Source organism: Natator depressus, chromosome 1 (genome assembly GCF_965152275.1).
Source record: "Natator depressus isolate rNatDep1 chromosome 1, rNatDep2.hap1, whole genome shotgun sequence".
NCBI classification, from domain to species: Eukaryota; Metazoa; Chordata; order Testudines; family Cheloniidae; genus Natator; species Natator depressus.
In genome coordinates, this window is record NC_134234.1 from 321,868,957 (window position 1) to 321,888,880 (window position 19,924).

Here is a 19,924-nt window from a genome sequence, read left to right on the forward strand (position 1 = left end):
AGGGCTCCTCCCCATATAACCTGTAAGTGGTGTCAGGGTTACAGAGCTTATCATACAACCCCTAACATGGAGTAGACTCTCCTCAGCCTATCCCCCAGGAGTCAGCTCTGTGTGTCCTAGCACCCTTCCCCCCAAGAGACCTCAGCTTGCAATGGCCACAAGGTCTGACCTTGGCCCACAAAGACAACAAGATCTCATCCTATCAGATGAGCCCAAGGCCCATCACCAAAATCCCAGGTCTTTTACCTCTGGGAAACATTCATTTTAGTCTCTTAACTGCACTGGAAACTGGCTGCGAGTTGCAACGAGTAAGCAACACCACCCCAGTACCTTAGTTAGGCACCAGACACAATCCTACTTAACCCACTGTGGCTTGCAGGCACTGTGAGGAAGACAAAAAACTCCCTGGTTCTCTGCCAATTGGCCCATGGGAGAAAAAAATCCTTCCTCATCCCCTAAACAGGTGGTCAACTTGACCCAGAACATCTGTCAGGCCGGGTTCCCATTCCTAGTTCAAATGGGTAGGGTGGGCTGCTGGATTGGAGCCAAAAGAGGCTCCACATGGCCCCTGCACTGGGTTACATTCTTGGATCTGGGCCAATCAGCACCCTTCTTCTCCAGCTGGCCAAAGGGTGCCAGAGACTCCCATGAGGAGCTACTTATTGTTCCTTGGCAAGCGACTCCCTCCCTTGCTACTGGGACTGTCCCTCTTTCACTGCCAGCCCCATGTGTTTTCCCATTTGTTGATGTGATTGGTGTGGCATTTTGTAAATGCATTTAGGTAGTGTTAGGATATTTTTCTTTGTATATAGTATAGTTAGGCTTGGAAGAATTGGACTTTTATCAGTAAATGTTGGTAAACATTGGTTTCACTGTACACACACTAACAAAAATGGATTAATTGATAATCACAATTTACAGATAGGCAAAGTAAGAAAAATGCTGCTTGAGAATTTGTCATGAGTTTGATTTAAGATATTTTGACATGTTGACAATTTGTGTTTTAATAGTTACAAAGCTTACCTGTATGAATCTCATGTCTACTGTCATTATATAATTATTGTCTGACACCCCCCAACTGTGAAAATTTAAACTGATAAGAATAAAAAAGCTTAAAAATAAACACTGATATTATCTGTTGAAATTATATTGAAAAAATCAAATTCTGCCAAGCCTGAGGAAAGTTTAATGTAAGAGTTGGCTGCTTGGCTATATCTGTAAATAGTGTAGTTTTATTTAAAGGGTTTTACTCCTCCTTGATTTTTTCCCCCTCTTTCATTTATTCTTTTAGTGAGGGAAGTTTTCTTTAATGATGCCAAAATCCCCTGGCTTTAAATTTTGTGACTTTTGTGGGAGGCTTTTCCCCTCAATGACTATTGCATCAAATTACAAAGGATGAATATAACACAAGTATGTAGGGACAAAATTAGAAAAGCCAAGGCATAAAACAAGCTCAAACTAGCTAGGGACATAAAAGGAAACAAGAAAACATTCTACAAATATATTAGAAGAAAGAGAAAGACCAAGGACAGAGTAGGCCTGTTACTCAATGGGGGGGAAAGACAATAACGGAAAATGTGGAAATGGCAGAGGTGCTTAATGACTTCTTTATTTCAGTTTTCACCAAGAAGGTTGGTGACGATTGGACGTCTAAAATAGTGAATGCCAGTGAAAATGAGGTAGGGTCAGAGTCTAAAATAGGGAAAGAACAAGTTAGATGTCTTCAAATCACCAGGGCTTGATGAAATGCATCCTAGAATACTCAAGGAGCTGACTGAGGAGATATCTGAGCCATTAGCAATTATCTTTGAAAAGTTATGGAAGACGGGAGACGTTTCAGAAAACTGGAAAAGGGCAAATATAGTGCCCATCTATAAAAAGGGAAATAAGGACAACCCGGGGAATTACAGACCAGTCAGCTTAACTTCTGTACCTGGAAAGATAATGGAGCAAATAATTAAGCAATCAATTTGCAAACACCCAGAAGATAATAAGGTGATAAATAATCGTCAGCATGGATTTGTCAAGAACAAATTGTGTCAAACCAACCTGATAGCTTTCTTTGACAGGGTAACAAGCCCTGTGGATGGGGGGAAGCAGTGGATTTGGTATATCTTGACTTTAGTAAGGCTTTTGATACTGTCTCGCATGACCTTCTCATAAACGGAAATATGACCTAGATGGAGCTGCCATAAGATGGGTGCATAACTAGTTGGAAAATAATTCCCAGAGAATAGCTATCAGTTGTTCACAGTCATGCTGGAAGGGCATAATAAGTGGGGTCCTGCAGGGATCGGTTCTGGGTCTGGTTCTGTTCTATATCTTCCTCAATGATTTAGATAATGGCATAGAGAGTACACTTAGAAAGTTTGCGGACAATACCAAGCTGGGAGGGGTTGCAAGTGCTTTGGAAGATAGGATTAAAATTCAAAACGATCTGGACAAACTGGAGAAAGGGTCTGAAGTAAATAGGACAAAATTCAATAAGGCCAAATGCAAAGTACTCCACTTAGGAAAAAGCAATCAGTTGCACACATACAACATGGGAAAAGACTGCCTAGGAAGGAGTACTATGGAAAGGGATTTGGGGGTCCTAGTGGGTCACAAGCTAAATATGAGTCAACAGTGTAACACTGTTGCAAAAAAAGCAAACATCATTCTAGGATGTATTAGCAGGAGTATTGTAAACAAGACATGAGGCGTAATTCTTCTGCTCTACTCCGCACTGATTAGGCCTCAACTGGAGTATTGTGTCCAGTTCTGGGCGCCACATTTCAGGAAGGATGTGGACAAATTGGAGAAAGTCCAGAGAAGAGCAAGAAAAAAGATTAAAGGGCTAGAAAACATGACCTATGAAGATTGAAAAAATTGGGTTTGTTTAGTCTGGAGAAGAGAAGACCGAGAGGGGACATGATAACAGTTTCAAGTATGTAAAAGGTTGTTACAAGGAGGAGGGAGAAAAATTGTTGTTCTTAACCTCTGAGGGTAGGACAAGAAGCAATGGCCTTAAATTGCAGCAAGGGTGGTTTAGGTTGGACATTAGGAAAAACTTCCTAACTGTCAGAGTGGTTAAGCACTGGAATAAATTGCCTAGGGAGGTTGTGGAATCTCCATCATTGGGGATTTTTAAGAGCAGGTTAGACAAACACTTGTCAGGGATGGTCTAGATAATACTTAGTCCTCCCTTGAGTGCAGGGGACTCGACTAGATGACCTCTCAAGGTCCCTTCCAGTTCTGTGATTCTATGATCACTGCTTTTTCTTGTTTAGGAGAGTCACAGATCCCTGCCAAATGCTATGTCTGCAAATCGTTCTCTAAGAGAACCAAAAAAGCTCAGGGAAGCAAGGTTAAAAATGTATTTGTTAGCTTGCTCCACATGGACAGCCTTGGATCTGAATCCCTCTGATCTCCTGTACAATGGACACCAGGAAAGTTACAAGACTTTCACCACTACCAACTGACTCTCTGGTACTGATTGTAAGTCAGATTCTACTGCTTACCACTCCTGCTTCTTCTTCTCCTCCTTTTGAGTCTCAGATCTCATAGTCTTCATCAGATTGACATCAAGGTGATGTAGATTTGTCTGATTTCTCCCATTGGGAGCCATCCCCTGATATTCAGTTTGAAAGAGGATCTAGGATGTAGCACCATTCTGTAGGTGGAGTTTTCTGGCTTACCAAGTGCAAGGATACCCACCTCCTTGGGCTCCTCCTCTTTTCATATAGTACCCCTCAGTCGCCTTTTTGGAATCCCTGGGCTACTTAGAGGAAGCATTACCTCATACATCCTCATGTTCTTGGTGGGGGGTGGGTGACTCAGAGATGTCAGCCCACTCAGTCTCAGGAACGCCCAGTGCAAACCCAACAATTAGAGGAGCAGTCAGCAGAGGAAGAACATCCTACAGAGGAAGACATGTAAGTTCCACAAGCCATTGCCACTGCCACCTCCTCTTGACATGAGGCAATGATTCTTTCACCACTGTCATGTCCGGACAATTATAGGATTTTTCAGGACCTAATGAAATGAGTAGCTGAGACTTCCCAGGTTCTGCTGAAGTATGTTCAGGAAGCACTTCATAAACGTTTAGACATCTTACATACTACCATGCTAGGGTGAAGTGCCCTGTCTGTTAATGAGGTGCTATTAGAGCCTCCTACATCTGTCTGACAGACTCCAGTAATTATTTCTCCAATATCTAAGAGGGACAGAAAGTAGTATTTGCCATCTTAAGGGGGTGGAATACCTCTTTTCTTACCTGGTCCAAGGTTTACTAGTTGTGGTGGCCACAAATGAATGGAGTAAGCAGCACCACTTTAAGGTCTTGTGTACATAGTGGGGGAACGTGCTCTATGGAGGGGTGTGATTTCTAAAGAATACTAACATGCGATGCATGAATTGGTCTGTGTAGACCTTGCTAATGTGCTTTAACATAGTGCTGTTTAAAACAGTACCATGTTAAAGCATACTAGGGAACACTTTTAATGCACACCAGCTGGGTCAACATGGACCAATTAATGTGCAACACATTATTGTACTTTTCAAATCTGACCCCTGTGTAGCATGTTACCCCACTCTATAGACAAGCCCTTAGATGACACTATATGAAAAAGAACTGAAATGCCTGGATGAAAAAATTACTCATCTGCAAACCTACAAACTCAGGATTTCAAACTATCAGGTTCCCAAGGCCAAAAACGATTTTATTAATTATAATAAATTCACAGACTTTATTGATAAGTTGCCACAGGAATACAGAGAGCAGTTCCAGTTGTTAATCATTGGAGGTCAGCTGATAGAAAGGTCCTTGTAGCAGACAGTGTTGTATGCTGCTGATATAGCTTCCCACTGGATAGAAACATCAGTAGTTGTGCATCAAACTTTGTGGATTCAGTCATCTGGAGGATCTTCCATTTGATGGCCCAACCTCTTCAGTGAGAAAACTGATGAGTCCCTGCACATGCTCAAAGATTTCCTATTGGCACTATGATCCCTTGGCATTTTTATCCCTACAATAATGAGGAGATACAATAGATCTCAGTACTTCCCTAGACAGAGGATTATTCCAGTTACTTAATAGTACTAGAGGCCTTCTGAGCCCCCAAGGAAGTGACAAAAATTTCAGAAGCCTCACCTCCTTGTCATATCTGGCTACAACTAGTAAGTCTTCCTTTTGACAATCCAGTCAGGAGCTGCGAATTGATCATTCTACCAGATCTCCCTTCTCTCTTCTTGCCTACTATTTGGGAACTGTATTTTCCTATTTTGGGAGTATAGATAGGTAACTCACGGCCAGTGTGTCCCCTGGCAGCTGGGTGTGGCATAGCAGGGTCTTCTCCTCTGGTGTCCCTGCCTACAGCCACTGTGGCCCTGTAGTCATCTACTTCTTCTCATGACATGGCACTTCAGCCAGGTCACATATAGTCCCACCCCTTCCAGGGTAAATCAAGTCCAGCAAAACAGTAGTTTAGTCTCAGGCCTGGATCCTTGCTTCCAGGGATCTTCATGTCACCATCCTCAGTGGGCTGATAGGGGAACCTAGGCCCACCCTCTATTGTTGGGTTCCAGCTGGGGATCCTGTAGTAAGCAGGTAAGTTCTGGCTATTAAATCCTCCCTCAACCTGTCTCTAGTCCCTTTCTTACAGGGCTCACTCCTCTACAGATCCCCAAAGGAAAGTAGATTAGTTATGATGAACAAAGCAAATATAAAGGTCCTGCACCAGATATACCTACCCCCAAGGAAGCTCTGGCATCTAACGGTCTCAGGATAGCCTCTGGCCTAGGCCAGCCTTCCTCCAGGCTGTCGGTATGTTTCCTGTGGTCCAAACCAGGCCCTCCCACTCCTGCCAGTCAGCCACTATTGAGCTGGGCTTTTTCCTCTTTTAACACCTCCTTCTAGGCTTGACACTTCTTGCAGTTGTAATGGGGTTCAGGTTATTGAGCCCACAGAATCTGATTAACCCCTTCCTGGCCAATATGGGGTGTATCTACTCCATCGGCGGGCCTGATAGAACTGCCTAAAATCGGGCAAATGGATCCTAGCATGATATCATTTGACTACAGGATTCATTTCCATACTTACACCTACCATTCACCCACCTTCCATCTCCCTTTTCAGAGACCCTCTCATAATAAGCTTTTTTAAGAATAGAATTCTCTCCCAGTTCTCAAAGCAATAGAGGAGGGTCCTGGTCCTTACAGAGGGTCAGGCTTCTGTTCTAAGTTTTTCCTTATACCAAAGAAGATCCTAGCCCTCAGAATGCTCAACACCTTCATTTCGCATTTGAAATTCAGGATGGTTACCCTAGCCTCAATAATACTGTCATTAGATCCAGGGGATTGGTTTGCAGCTTTCAACCTCCAGGATGCTTGTTTTTACATTGCCATGCATTTGGCACACAATATCAGGAGCTGTGGATGTGACAAAGATTCAGTCCCCCGGAAGAAGGGCCCCAAGAGTGTTTAGATTTACCTCACTCGACCAGGGTTGGCTGGACAGTAAAGGTGGAATGCAAAACCTGTGATCCCCAATTTGGTCCAAAGATTACTGAGGTGGTCTGTCCTCTGGGAAATTATCAGCTTGAATTTCTACCTTAAAGGACTAGATAAACAAGGAAGAAGTGTGCTCCTCCCGAGGTCACCACCGCAACAACCAGATACTACTTCTTTCCCTCCCAGAGAAAGTGGAGTCAAAGACATTGCAGACCAGCCAGTTGGTCAGCAGATAACACCCACTGCATGACGGTATCTGAGCCAGAAGAGCAGATCCTCCTTCTTTTCCTGAATAACTTCGCTTCTTTTTGTTTCCTTAACAGATACGGGGATGCCTGCCAGGAAAGACTTGTCTTAGCCATTTTGCAGGGTGTGGGTTGGGGGTGGGGAGTCTGTGTATGACTAAATAAGCCATTTAATCATTGGTACTATATTAGTTTTGTGAGTTGATTATTTATTGTGCTTCTGCAGTGATTTGATAAATTGTTGATCTCATTGTTTTCTTGTTAGTTAACCAATTTTGATTTGTATTATTGTTAACTCCTTGATTGGATTAATGCCGTCTACATTGTAACTCAATCTGATTTTCGTATTGTTTAGTACTTTAGGGAAGTATAATAAATTAGCCTTATAGTTGTTTCTGCTTTTAAATAAAAACCATAAAACACACTGAATTGGTTTTCTCTAGGGCTGTCGATTAATCACAGTTAACTCACGCGATTAACTAAAAAAAAATTAATTGTGATTAATCGCAGTTTTAATCACACTGCTAAACAATAAAATACCAATTGAAACATATTAAATATTTTTGGGTGTTTTTCTACATTTTCAAATATATTGATTTCGATTACAACACAGAATACAAAGTGTACAGTGCTCACTTTATATTATTTTTTATTCCAAACATATGCACTGTGAAAATGATTAACAAAAGAAATAGTATTTTTCAGTTCACCTAATACAAGTACTGTAGTGCAGTCTCTTCATTGTGAAGGTGTACCTTTCAAATGTAGATTTTTTTTTTACATAACTGCACTCAAAAAAAAACCAATGTAAACCTTTAGAGCCTACAAGTCCACTCAGTCCTACTTCTCGTTCAGCCAATTGCTAAGAGAAACAACTTTGTTTACATTTATGGAAAATAATGCTGCCTGCTTATTTACATCACCTGAAAGTGAGCACAGGCATTCTCATGTCACTTTTGTAGCAGGCATGCAAGGTATTTACATGCCAAATATGCTAAACATTCGTATGTCCCTTCCTGCTTCAACCACCCATTCCAGAGGACATGTTCCACGCTGATCACGCTCGTTAAAAAAATCATGCATTAATGAAATTTGTGACTGAACTCTTTGGGGGAGAATTGCATGTGTCCTGCTCTTTTTTACCCACATTCTGCCATATATTTCATGTTATAGCAGTCTCAGATGATGACCCAGCACATGTTCGTTTCAATAATACTTTCACTGCAGATTTGACAAAACACAAAGAAGGTACTAATGTGAGATTTCTAAAGATAGCTACAGCACTCGACCCAAGATTTAAGAATCTGAAGTGCCTTCCAAAATCTGAGAGGGACGAGGTGTGGAGCATGCTTTCAGAAGTCTTAAAAGAGCAGCGCTCCGATGCAGAAACTACAGAACCTGAACCACCAAAAAAAATTAAATAAATCAACCTTCTGCTGGTGGCATCTGACTCAGATGATGAAAATGAACATGCATTGGTCCATGCTGCTTTGGATTGTTATCGAGCAGCCCCCATCATCAGCATGCATGTATGTCCTCTGAAATGGTGATTGAAGCATGAAAGGACATATGAATCTGTAGCGCATCTGGCATGTAAGTATCTTACAACGCCAGCTGTAACAATACCATGTGGACACCTGTTTTCACTTTCAGGTGGACATTGTAAACAAGAAGCGGGCAGCATTATCTTCTGCAAATGTAAACAAACTTGTTAGTCTGAGCAATTGGCTGGACAAGAAGTAGGACTGATTGGACTTGTAGGCTCTAAAGTTTTACATGGTTTTATTTTTGAATACAGTTATTTTCTGTAAATAATTCTACATTTGTAAGTTCAATTTTCAGGACAAAGATATTGCACTACAGTACTTGTATTAGGTGAATTGAAAAATACTATTTTGTTTTTTACAGTGCAAATATTTGTAATAAAAATAATATAAAGTGAGCACTGTACACTTTGTATTCTGTGTTATAATTGAAATCAATATATTTGAAAATGTAGAAAACATCCAAAAATATTTAAATAAATGATTTTGTATTATTGTTTAACTGCATGATAAATCGCAATTAATTTTTTTAATCGTTTGACAGTCCTAGTTTTCTCTGATCAAATGGCGATGAGGTAAAAACAATCTTAATTAAAGAGACTTTAATTAAATATAAATCATTTTACTTAGGTCCTGAAAATCTATTATTACTACAAGTGCTGACATAACTAAGTATCCTGAGGAAGTAACAGAACAACAAGTTGCATCTTTATTACATAAAATTAATGTAGCTATAGAGTCATCTCTGATTCCACCTCTCCCTTTCTGTGCACATCTAAGTAATTTATTAATATTATAATTATCTGCAAATCCTGCTGCTTCTTCCATAACATTTCTAAGATATGCCTTTTGTCTTTCTTCCCATGTTGCTAAACACTCTCTTTCAGGCCCTCATTATGTCTTGATTACTTGATTGGTTAGTCTCTAAGGTGCCACAAGTACTCCTTTTCTTTTTGCGAATACAGACTAACACGGCTGTTACTCTGAAACCTGTAACCCAGTGGTTTTCAACCTGCTGTCCGTGGACCCATGGGGGTTCGCAGACTTTGTTTAAGATTTCTAAAAGGGTCCCCACCTACATTTGAAATTTCTTAGGGGTCCGCAAATGAAAAAAGGTTGAAAACCACTCCTGTAACCAACTTCTCTCTGGTCTCCCCAATCTTCACATTGCCCTTCTCCATTCCAGATAAAATGTTGCTTCTAGGATCACCTTTCTTGTCCCTTACTCTGGCAATATCTTGCATTTCTTTGAGTCCCTCTACTGGCTCCCTGTTTGCCACTGTATCAAATTCAGGGTTCTTGTTCTTACCTTCAAGGGCCTTCATAACTGTGCCCTTCCCTGCTTATCCACTCTTAACTCATTGCCACCACTCCCTCCATTCTGACAGTGATGCTAGCCTTGAATGCCTATTTGGCCTCTTCTCCCTCAGCTTTACTAGTGCTTTCTCTTACCCTACTGCCATATAATGTTCCTCTTGAACTAATCAGTAAGGCCATTGCCCTCTTACTCAGATCCCTTCCTGAGACACATTTGTGCTGCTCTTTATATGATGCTTCATTTGTTTATATTAACAAATAGAGATTTGGAGCCACTAAGTTGTACACATAACTATGTAACTTTATGATCATATTTACAATTATCCTTGTCCTTCCTCTTTCATTCTCTCTTGCTGTTTGGTATGTCCACATGTGTTTTGTTTCAGTGTAGACTCTGATCCTGCAAGCTGTCCTGAGCATGCAGACCATTATGCCTAGGGTCCTATCAAATTCACAGCCATGAAAAATGCGTCACGGAGCGTGAAATCTGGTCTCCCCCCGTGAAATCTGGTCTTTTGTGTGCTTTTACCCTCTACTATACAGATTTCACGGGGGAGACCAGCGTTTGTCAAAATGGGGGTCCTGACTCAAAATTTATGATTTTTAAAATCCTATGACCATGAAATTGACCAACATGAACTGTGAATATGGTAGGGCTCTAATTATGCCCATGCAGAGCCCCTTTGAATTTACTGGGGCTCCACACAGGTACAGCTGTCCACACATAAGTAACAGCCTGCAGGATCAGGGCTGCAGACGGTGAGCTCTTTGGAGGTGGACCATCTCTCCTGAGTGTTAGTGCCGCATCTAGCATAATGTGACCTTTGGGCATTACCATAATACAAATTGTGAATAATAATAATCACTTGTTAGCTTTGCTGAAAAATATTTTTTTTAAAACATAAAGATGAAATTGGAAAATAATCAAAGTTGTAAAACACAAGCATTTCCAAATAAAAAGTGAAATGAGATGCCTAATAAATGAAATAAAGACTTCAAGTTAAAGTTGAAAATATTTGTGTATTCAGGTGTTTCTTTACACTGAAGTCTAGTAGTTATTGAGGAGTTAAAGATCATGAAAATTTCAAAAAGGTATATTGATGTACTATCTAATACGTTGTTCATTACATTCTTAAGGTGAAGCAGAAGATCAGGAGGAAAAAGAAGACACAGAAAAAGAAAACACTGAGAAAGATGATGATGTTGAACAGGAACTTGTTAACACAGACCCTACGTGGATAGAATCCCCCAAAACAAATGGCCATATTGTAAATGGCCCATTCTTACTGGAACAACAGATTGAAGATGAAGATGAGGATGAGGAAGACTGCCCAAACCCTGAGGAGTATAACTTCAATGAGCCAAATGCAAAAAGTGATTATTCTTATAGTAGCTCCTATGAACAATTTAATGGTGAATTGCCAAATGGACGTCATAAAATTCCTGAGTCACAGTTCTCTGAATTTTCAGCTTCAATGTTCTCTGGAGCTTTAGAATCTGTAGCTTGTGGTTCAGCTGTTTCTGAGGGATCATCTGTAACGGAAAGAGATGAGAGCAGCCCATCTCAGGATAGGAGCAGAACAGTTTCAGCGTCTAGTACTGGAGACTTGCCAAAAAGTAAGTACTTGCCTCCTCTTGTAAATGCTTTTGTGTATCTCAGAATTGTAGATGAAATCGTACTTTGGAATGGATTGATGGATTTAAATGTTGTATGTGTGCCATAACTCTATTCAGTGACGTGTGCATTGAGAGCTTGCTTTTTATTTGGATACTGATGAAATTAGTTTAAACTAGAATATTTTGCTTATATTATTATGTATATTATGTTAATAGTAAATTAACCGTATATTATGTTAATAGTAAATCTCAATTATAATTATTTTAAATTTAATATTTCATCCATTTGGCTGGTTTAAGTTGTCAGTTATGTCTTAATGTCAGAAACCAGAATAGGAAATTCTCTTCATTTTAAGCACTGGAATAAATTGCCTAGGGAGATAGTGGAATCTCTGTTATTGGAGATTTTTAAGAGCAGGCTAAACAAACACCTGTTAAGGATAGTCTAGATAATACTAGTCCTGCCATGAGTGCAGAGGACTGGACTAAGGGGAATCTCAAGGTCCCTTCCAGATTCTATGATTCTGTTAGCTTTTTTGACTGCTGCAGCACACTGAGCAGATGTTTTCAGAGAACTATCAGTGATGATTCCAAGATCTCTTTCTTGAGTGGTAGCAGCTAATTTAGACCCCCAGCATTTTGTATGTATAGTTGGGATTATTTTTTCAATTGTGTATTTCTTTGCATTTATCAACATTGAATTTTGTCTGCTAGTTTGTTGCCTAGTCACCCCATTTTTTGAGATCGCTTTGTAATTCTTCACAGTCAGCTTTGGACCTTACTGTCTTGAGTAATTAATATTGTTTGCAAATGTTGCCACCTTACTGTTTACACACCTTTTTCCCGGTCATTTATAAAAACGTTGAACAGCACTGGCTCCAGTATACCTCTCTGGGGAACCCCACTATTTACCTCTTTCCATTGTGAAAACTGACCATTTATTCTTACGTTTTGTTTCCTAACTTTTAACCAGTTATGAATCCATGAAAGCACCTTCCCTCTTATCCCATGACTGGTTAATTTGTGTAAGAGCCTTTGGTGTGGGACCTTGCCAAAGACTTTCTGAAACTCCAAGTACACTGTATTCACTGGATCATCTTTGTCCGCATGCTTGTTGACTCAGAGAATGGTAATAGATTGGCGAGGCATGATTTCCCTTTACAAAAGCTGTTTGACTCTTCCCCAACATATTGTGTTTGTTTATGTGATTGATAATTTGTTCTTTACTATAGGTTTTTTGCCTGGTACTGAAGGTGCACCTGTAATTGCCAGTATCACTTTTGAAACCTTTTTTATAGATATCAGCGTTACATTAGGTATCCTCCAGTCATCTGGAACAGAGGTTGGTGTAATTAATAGGTTACATACTGAAGTTAGTAGTTCTGCAATTTCATATTTGAGTTCCTTCAGAACTCTTGGTGAATACCATCTGATCCTGGTGAGTTATTTCTGTTTAATCTATCCATTTGTTCTGAAACCTACTCTTAATGGGAGAGTTCTGGGACAGTTCCTCAGATGTGTTACCTAAAAAGAATGGCTCAGGTTTGGGAATCTCCTTGACATCCTTTGCAGTGAAGAAGATGACAAAATTTTTTTACAAAAAGATGAGGCACAATTTTATAATTCAGCGACTATAACAGCAAAACATTTTAGATAAGGTTGCAGGAAATTAAAAGCAAAGGAGAGACTTTTCTTGGCTTCTAATCCAGACCCAAAACCAGAAAGTCTCTGCAGACCCCTTGTATAGAAGGTGCATAGGAGGAAGACTTCAGGTCAAATCCTTGCCCCATTCCATTCATTGGAAGTTTTGCCACAGACTTCAAAGACTCCAGGATTTTACCTGTGGGTGTTTTGATCTGTGTCAGTTACCTAATGGTAAATCTGTTGGTAATTTCAATCCTAATAAAACAGTGGGAGAGATGGTAAGAGGAGAAATCTGTAACCAGATAGGGGGAAATATGAAAGTTCATTGGGCATGAGCGTTAGGTTTGCACGAGCATCATCCCAGGCATAGGTACTCAATTTTAAAATTAGTGGATTAAGAGACTACAGTACTGTAGATATATTAATTCAATATTTAAGTAAGGTAACTGACACAGAACCTCACTTTAATAAATTAATTCAAAGGTCTATAAGAAGCTTAAAAGAAAACTAAGCAAAACCTAGAAAAAAGTCCAGGGCCTTAATTAATAAGCACCCCCATCTTACCTAGTTTAACATAAACTGCACCAGGGAACTAGTACCTTAACATGACACTAATACCTTAGCAGCCTCTTAACCTTAACATTCTTTTAATGTAGTGTTGTGTGTGTGTGTGTGTGTGTAATTTCTTATGTTTTAAAAAAAGTAAACTGGAAAAGCAGAAATTCTTTGAGTGCTGGTCCCTACGTGTATTGCACTGTGCTCCACGTGCCTGAGAGAATTCTTGAAAGCAATGTCTGTTGGTCCGTGCATAAGCCCTCGCTCTCCTTGTGGCTCCAACTGAGGTTATAAAGGGAAGAGAGGACTGACCGCCTCTCCAGTTTCTTCTTATTGCCATATGGCTTGATTCAGAACTTCCAGTGTCCAGAGCTTTGCCTTGTTTTATTCTTTGATCTGTAAGGGGGTGTGTGTGTCTATATATATAGTAAATAGTTTCAAATTTTACTCTGTAGTTTTAGCTAAGTTTTATAGTTAGATTCCCCATTCTGCGGAAAACCCTGCCCTCTCCTTTCCCCCTCTGCCCCCTCCCCAGGCACGTATCTTTTTATGAGTACTGGACTATGCCCAGGATTCCAGGCTCCAAAATCTGTGTTTCTTGTCCATTCTCCTTCACGGTCAGTGATGACCATGTCTGTACTTGTCTGTACTGCCTTGGGGAAGCTCACATCACAGCATGGTGCAGTGTCTGCTGCTCTTTCTTCAGTTGTACCTGTGAGGGGCAGGAACTTCACCTCAAGGAGAACCTAACATAGAAAGCCATGAGTCTGCAGTCAGACCCAGGCTGGGAGATTCTCCCCCTCCCCCCCCCCCCCGAGTGCACTTTCTACCACAAGGTCCTACTTAGGAGCAAGGGATTGCATTGGGGTCTTGCCAGGAAGGCAGAGAGTGCTTTCATAAATACGTGCGCAAATTCTCCTCTAATTCCACTTCAAAGAAGTTGGCTGCAACTCTGCCTATGTTGAACAATCTTCCTTCTCAGTCCATAAGGAGTTAGAATGTCCTAAGTCTGAGGGTCATGACAAGAATGCCCAAAAATCCAGGGCTCCATTGTGTTACCTCTGTTCCCCTAAAAACCAACCCAGGGTCACACTTGTATTAGTTTTATTACGATGCTGCTGTTAAGTCAGACAGAAAAGAGAAGGAGCTTATTTATACACCGCATTCATACCCCCATGTACCCACACACTTACACAGGCGGAGGGTTACCCGAGACAGCATGGGAAACCAAGAAGCCGAAGCGTGGTAGATCTGGTGTGTCCGCCTGCGGTCACGGATCTGGGCTGGTGAGCAGGTCAAGGAGCAGCTGCTTGTGTGTGTGGCTGCTTCCTTTTTATTTTGGAAGTGGGCGCTCCTGTCACGTACACTGAGTTTTTGCTCTGTGACCGTCACCGAGAAACGTTCCCAGTCCCTGTTCCTTTCATGCATCTTTTCTTTACAGCACTCCGTGATTACCTTCTCAGGGCAGATTATATCAGACACACCTGGCTCTGGGCTCTTTTCTCCTTGCAGTTCCTCTCTGCCCAGTCCCCCTCACGCTCCCTTATCTTCCACACACACACTCCCTTGTTCACACACTCTTTGATTGCGCGATGGGGTATTACAAAGCTTGGCAGTTCATACAAGTGGTAACTTGAAAAGGTTACAGAGTTTGCAAAATTTACAAAGCTTAAAAGGCTGTGCTAACAGTAACTGAAGTTACAAAGTCTGCAACAAGGTTGCAGAACTTAATGATGCAAGTTACAGATCTTACAATCGCATTTGAGCGGAGGCTTTACATAACACATCGGTATCAGACCATGTTCTTGTGGCAATGATACCTATGGTTCCAACTAAGCCTAAACATTGGGAACCGCAGCACTGACAAAAAGCACCCACAGGGACCCTCAACCACCTACAGTATAGGCTCTGCCTCTTCTGACTGTGGTGCAAACTATAACTGCTGTGGCTCTGTCAGATTGTGGGGAGAGGGGTACAGGACCAGGGAGAGCAGAGACTTAGGCTACACCTGATGATATTTTTATCTCCCTGATCCCCAATGTCTATCACTGTCAGGGCTTTTCCTCATGAAGGAAGGGCCTAATGCCACCAGATAGGGTTGCCAGGTGTCCATTTTTTGACCGGAACGCCCAGTCAATAAGGGACCTTGGTGGCGGGCCTCTAAAAGTCTGGTTGGCAGGACTTGCAGGCTCCCTACCTGGCTCTGTGTGGCTCCATGGAAGTGGCGACATGTCCCTTGGCTTCTAGGCAGAGGAACGGCCACGGGGGCTCTGTGCGCTGCCCTGACTCTGCAGCTCCCATTGGCTGGGAACCGCGGACAATGGGAGCTGAGAGGCTGGCGCCTGCATGCCAAGGCAGCATGCAGAAACGCCTGGCTGCACCTCTGCCTAGGAGCCAAGGGACATGTTGCTGCTTGCGGCTGACCGCCTGAGGTGAGCGCCGCTAAGAGCCCACACCCTTCACCCCCTCCTGCACCCCAACCCCCTGCCCTGAGCTCCCTCCTGCACCTGAACCTCCTTCTGCACCCCAACCTCTACCCCAGCTTGGAACCCCCTCCCACACCCCAAACCCCTCCAAACTGCCCAGAGCCGCCTCCTCTACCTCAAAGCCCTCATCCCTGGCTGCAGCCCAGAGCCCCTCCCACACCCCAATCTTCTGCCTTAGACTGGAGTCCCCTCCTGCACACTGAACCCCTTAGCCCTACTCCCCATCCCCCACCTGCACACCAAACCTCTCATCCCTGGCCCCAACCCAGAGTCCACACCCCCAGACAAAGCCCTCACCCTCTCCTGCACCCCAACCCACTGCCCCAGCCCAGTGAAAATGAGCTATTAAGGGAGGGTGGTGGCGAGTGAGGGGATGGAGTGGGGCCTCAGAGAAGGGGTGGAGCAGGGGCGTGGCCTTTGGGAACAGGCAGGGCAAGGGTGTTCGGTTTTGTGCAGTTAGAATGTAGGCAACCTGACTACCAGGAGATGCAACTTATGGCAAGTGTCTGTCCCCCATTCCATCGTCCAGTCATGGTTTCCCTCCAGTGGAACCATCAATAGATCCATCCCTTGCAGAACAGCCTGAAATTTTAGTCATTATCTTCCGATCACCATCACCAGTGGTTGTCATACTGCCATCTCCCAAATCTCTTGCAGGCGAGGATACAACTTTTATAATATGTTGCACTAACACCACTATGCATAATTCAGTAGGGATTTCTCCCCTTTTCCTTGTTTGTATTTCCTCACCCAATTAATGTTGGGGTGCCCTTCTCCCATAGAAAAGGAGTACTTGTGGCACCTTAGAGACTAACCAATTTATCTGAGCATAAGCTTTCGTGAGCTACAGCTCACTTCATCGGATGTATACTGTGGAAAATGCAGAAGATGTTTTTATACACACAAACCATGAAAAATTGGGTGTTTATCACTACAAAAGGTTTTCTCTCCCCCCCCCCACTCTCCTGCTGGTAATAGCTTATCTAAAGTGATCACTCTCCTTACAATGTGTATGATAATCAAGGTGGGCCATTTCCAGCACAAATCCAGGTTTTCCGTTGCCAACTGTGCCCACATATCTATTCAGGGGACACCATCACAGGGCCTAATAACATCAGCCACACTATCAGAGGCTCGTTCACCTGCACATCCACCAATGTGATATATGCCATCATGTGCCAGCAATGCCCCTCTGCCATGTACATTGGTCAAACTGGACAGTCTCTACGTAAAAGAATAAATGGACACAAATCAGATGTCAAGAATTATAACATTCATAAACCAGTCGGAGAACACTTCAATCTCTCTGGTCACTCGATTTCTGATCTCAAAGTGACTATCCTTCAACAAAAAAACTTCGAAAACAGACTCCAACGAGAGACTGCTGAATTGGAATTAATGTGCAAATTGGATACAATTAACTTAGGCTTGAATAGAGACTGGGAATGGTTGAGTCATTATAAAAAGTAACCTATTTCCCCTTGTTTATTATTCCCCCCACTGTTCCTCAGACGTTCTTGTTAAACCCTGGATTTGTGCTGGAAATGGCCCATCTTGATTATCATACACATTGTAAGGAGAGTGATCACTTTAGATAAGCTATTACCAACAGGAGAGTAGGTTGGGGGGGGGGGGGAGAGAAAACCTGGATTTGTGCTGGAAATGGTCCACCTTGATTATCATACACATTGTAAGGAGAGTGATCACTTTAGATAAGCTATTACCAGCAGGAGAGTGGGGGGGGGAGAGAAAACCTTTTGTAGTGATAAACACCCATTTTTTCATGGTTTGTGTGTATAAAAACACCTTCTGTATTTTCCACAGTATGCATCCGATGAAGTGAGCTGTAGCTCACGAAAGCTTATGCTCAAATAAATTGGTTAGTCTCTAAGGTGCCACAAGTACTCCTTTTCTTTTTGCGAATACAGACTAACACGGTTGTTACTCTGAAACTTCTCCCATAGGTTACCAGGCCTTTTATTTCAAGCTTATTAGAATATACATCAGTGAGTTACCATGGCAGTCTTGTGGTCAGACATTTGCAGATGATCATAACTTAAAATATCCCAAGCTAGCATCTTTTGGTTACCTGTCATCAGTTTAGTGATTACAGTATTCTGTTTTATGATCTATTGCTACTTGTGGTTAGCTGCATATGCCAAGGCTTTTGGGTCTTCTGCCTTGTTTATTTAAACCATTGTATTACAGGCCTGAGGCCTATAGGCTCATTGCTGTACTGTTTTAACTTATACCTATGCCTTACCAAGCAAATACCTACAGTTAAATCCAAATCAAGATAGTTAAATCCAAAGCTGAATGCAAGGAGATCTCACAAAAATGGCTGACTGGGCAACAAAAGAAAACAATGACAGCATAGCTGCCTGCCTCAAATGTTTACAAGACCACAGGCAGCCCTCAGCTATCCACCCCAAACGCATCGTCAAACTCATCCATTTCATCCTCACCCATAACAATTTCACATTCAACAGCACTTTGTCCAAACCATGGGAACAACCATAGCATGCCAATATGTCAACCTCTCTTTGGGCTACATTGAAGAACAGTTTGTGGACACATGCACCACAAAACAAATCATATACCTGAGATCATATACATCAATGATATTTACCTGGACAGACAGGTAAACTCCCTCATAGATTTCCACTACAATTTCAGCAATCACCGTCCATCAATTAAACTCTCTCCCACACTAGCATCAATTTGCTGGAAACCACAGTCAGTTTCAGCAACTGGAACCCTACAAACAACCATATACAAGAAACCCACGGATCACCACACCTAGCCTCATAGTTCCAGTAACCATGCCAAACATACCAAGAAATCTGTTACCTACGGCCAGGCACTTAGATGCCACAATATGCTCCAAGGAGAAAATCTGAGATACACACCTTATCACTGCTTTCTCCAAACAAGGACACCGCATCAGAGCAGTAGATCACGTCATGGATCAGGCCACCCAAATACCCTGAGAGAATCTACTTCAATACAGAAATAAAACACCCATAGTTGTCACCTACCCCCCCGCCCACACTGGAACCTATACTGGATATCCTCAAACTTTTACAACTTATGCTCGATGGGGACCCCATCCTGAAAGAAATCTTTCCTGCACTCCCACTTCAAAACACCCCCCTAGTCTCTCCAAGCTCATCATCATCAAAAGCAAGCTCTCTACAGACCAGAACACACCAACTCAAAGCATCACCAGACCCTGCCAGAACAACAGATTCAAAACCTGCAGACATTATCTCCATCACTACAATGTTCAACACCCCACACAACACAAGCTCCATCGATTCTACACGACTATCACATGTGGAATACCTCATCCAGCACACTAAATGCCCCAGTAACAACTATGTAGGGTGAAACCAGACAATCACTATGCTCCCAAATGAACTCTCACAGAAAAATGATAAGACAAAAACACCACATCACCCGTGAGTGAACACTTTTCACAAAACAATCACTCTATATCTGACCTATCAGTCCTCAACTTCAAAGGAAACCTGCACAACACTTTCAAAAGATAAGCCTGGGGGGTTAAATTCATTACTCTGCTGGACACTAAAAATCATGGACTGAACAGAGACACTGGGTTTATGGCTTATTACAACAAACTGTAACCCGCTAACATCCTCATTTTGTCCTCTGACTTCAGAGGTGTCTCTACCTTGAATGGTCCAGTACAATATGTGTTAAGTACTTATGCTGCAGCTAAACAATCTGTTCCACCTTGCATTTTGTTGTGATGCTGGAAGTTCCTTTCCCAGACCTGAAGAAGAGCTCTGTGTGGCTCGAAAGCTTGTCTCTCTCACCAAAAATTGTTGATCCAATAAAAGATATTACCTCACCCACCTTGCCTCTCTAATATCCTGCGACTGGCATGGCTACAACTACACTGCATGGGCAACAAAATGGCAGATGAAATTCAGTGTTATATGCAAAGTATGCACATTGAGAAAAAATAATCACAACTATACATACAAAATAAAGGCTTCTAAAT

The 19,924-nt window shown here is 42.1% G+C and overlaps 1 protein-coding gene across 10 annotated transcripts in view; it reads left to right on the top strand.

Moving 5' to 3' along the window:
• The window catches only part of SRPK2 (SRSF protein kinase 2), a 294,675-nt gene that overhangs the window by 218,907 nt on the left and 55,844 nt on the right, over nucleotides 1-19,924 (top strand). For 9 of the 10 annotated variants that reach the window (XM_074942500.1, XM_074942505.1, XM_074942506.1 and 6 more), the window contains one exon: nucleotides 10,733-11,212. In XM_074942500.1, coding sequence (XP_074798601.1) covers nucleotides 10,733-11,212 — 480 coding nt within the window. The remainder of the gene's footprint in view (nucleotides 1-10,732; nucleotides 11,213-19,924) is intronic. The other variant, XM_074942508.1, reaches the window with a different exon arrangement.